The sequence below is a fragment of the Arachis ipaensis genome, chromosome B03 (genome assembly GCF_000816755.2).
Source record: "Arachis ipaensis cultivar K30076 chromosome B03, Araip1.1, whole genome shotgun sequence".
Taxonomy (NCBI): domain Eukaryota; kingdom Viridiplantae; phylum Streptophyta; class Magnoliopsida; order Fabales; family Fabaceae; genus Arachis; species Arachis ipaensis.
Window position 1 is genome coordinate 36,690,524 of NC_029787.2, and position 1,892 is coordinate 36,692,415.

The 1,892-nt window shown below is 31.8% G+C and overlaps 1 protein-coding gene across 1 annotated transcript in view; it reads left to right on the top strand.

The window, feature by feature from the left end:
- Nucleotides 1–982, top strand: part of LOC107634384 (cytochrome P450 CYP736A12-like) — a 2,959-nt gene extending 1,977 nt beyond the window's left edge. The window contains exon 2 of the mRNA XM_016337902.2: nucleotides 25–982. Coding sequence (XP_016193388.1) covers nucleotides 25–870 — 846 coding nt within the window. The 3' untranslated portion in view covers nucleotides 871–982. The remainder of the gene's footprint in view (nucleotides 1–24) is intronic.

The window sequence follows — 1,892 nt, forward strand, 5'->3', positions numbered from 1 at the left end:
GAGCTATTTAATTTAAACTTTCAGGGATCCACACGAAGGTTGAAGAAAATTGCTAAAGCTGTTGACCAAGTGTTGGAGAAGATAATTGAGGAGCATCACACTAGAGGTTCTGGTTCGGGTGCATGCCATGCCTCGAGGGACCACAGGGATTTCATTGACATATTACTCTCCCTTATGAACCAACCCGTTGATCCACGTGATGAACAGAGCCAAGTCATGGATCGAACCAACGTTAAGGCTATACTCCTAGATACTATTGCAGGGTCATTTGAAACTTCTGCAACCGTTATTGTATGGGTTTTATCCGAGCTGTTAAAGCATCCAAGAGTGATGAGAAACCTTCAAGACGAGCTAGCTAATTTGGTTGGATTGAACAAATTTGTGCAAGAGACCCATTTGACAAACCTAAGTTACTTGGATATTGTGATCAAAGAAACATTACGATTACATCCTGCTGGAGCATTTTTTCCCCGCGAAACAATTAAAGATACGATGGTTAATGGTTATCATATAAGAGAAAAGACAATAATCATAATAAACTTATGGGCATTGGGAAGAGATCCTAAGGCATGGTCTAATAACGCTAATGAGTTTTATCCCGAAAGATTTTTAACTAAAAATTTTGACTACCGTGGCTACAGCTTTCAGTTTAAACCATTTGGTTCTGGTAGCAGAGGATGTCCTGGAATACACCTAGGACTAACTATGGTGAAACTTATTGTGGCTCAGTTAGTACATTGCTTCACCTGGGAATTACCATCGAACATGACGCCAGATGAGTTGGACATGAACGAGAAATTTGCACTCACACTGACTAGAGCCAAGAACTTACATGCTGTGCCAACGTATCGTCTTCTTTGTGAAGTCTAAAGGATACACCTTGATTTATTATGCGTACTTGTTATTGACTCTACTTTGTTCACTACGATATGTTCTTTTTTTCCCGTATGTAATAGTAGATGTCTCACTTTAAGACTTAATTTAACACTATTTTATAAATTTATGATTTCTATCAACTTATATGCATCTAATTTATCCCCTATTAGATTTAATAAATGGCCAAGATTTTGGTGGCAATGCCAAGGGTGGATATGAATGACTGAGGTTTCACCAACAAATGAAAGAGCAACACATATCACTATGATAATTGATCATACTGATAATTAAATCATTGGTAGCTCATCAACTTATCCATTAATGGGGTCATGACAAACAAAAATCCATTTATGGGGCTACTCAGCCCTCCCAAAAAACTTATCTTGGCTTATCGGGAAAAAATGTTTATTTTGGATATACAACAAATATAAATCACAATTAATCCATTAATAAATAAATTAAGGTCCAAGTAAATAACTTAATTAAGCTTTTTATGAAAAAATATATTAAATAATAAATGATTATATTAAAAGTAGCTTATAAATAAGTTATTTTGTATTTGAATTTTTAGTTTTAAAAGTACTTATTTTATAAAAATGTAGTAAAAAAGTAGTAGTATTATGAGAGAAGTCATTTTTTTAACTTCTCTATAAGCTCCTAAGAGCAACTCCAATGCTAAGAAATAGAGTTCTTCTTCTGATATATGGGGACTCAATTACCATTGGAGTGAAAAGGGAAGGAGGACTCTTCACGTGGATCAAGGTTGAGAGTCCCTCTAAACAAGGACTTGCAACAACCAATAAAATTATGCCAGGTGATAAGTTAATAAAATAAAAATAAAAATATATTAAATATATATATTAAATAATTATATATCTATTTAATTAATTATTTATATTAATTATTTAATAATTAGTTATATTTAATTATAATTAATATAAATAATTATATTAAATTAATATCAAATATTATTTATATTATTATATTAAATCATAATTAATTAAATTTATTAATTG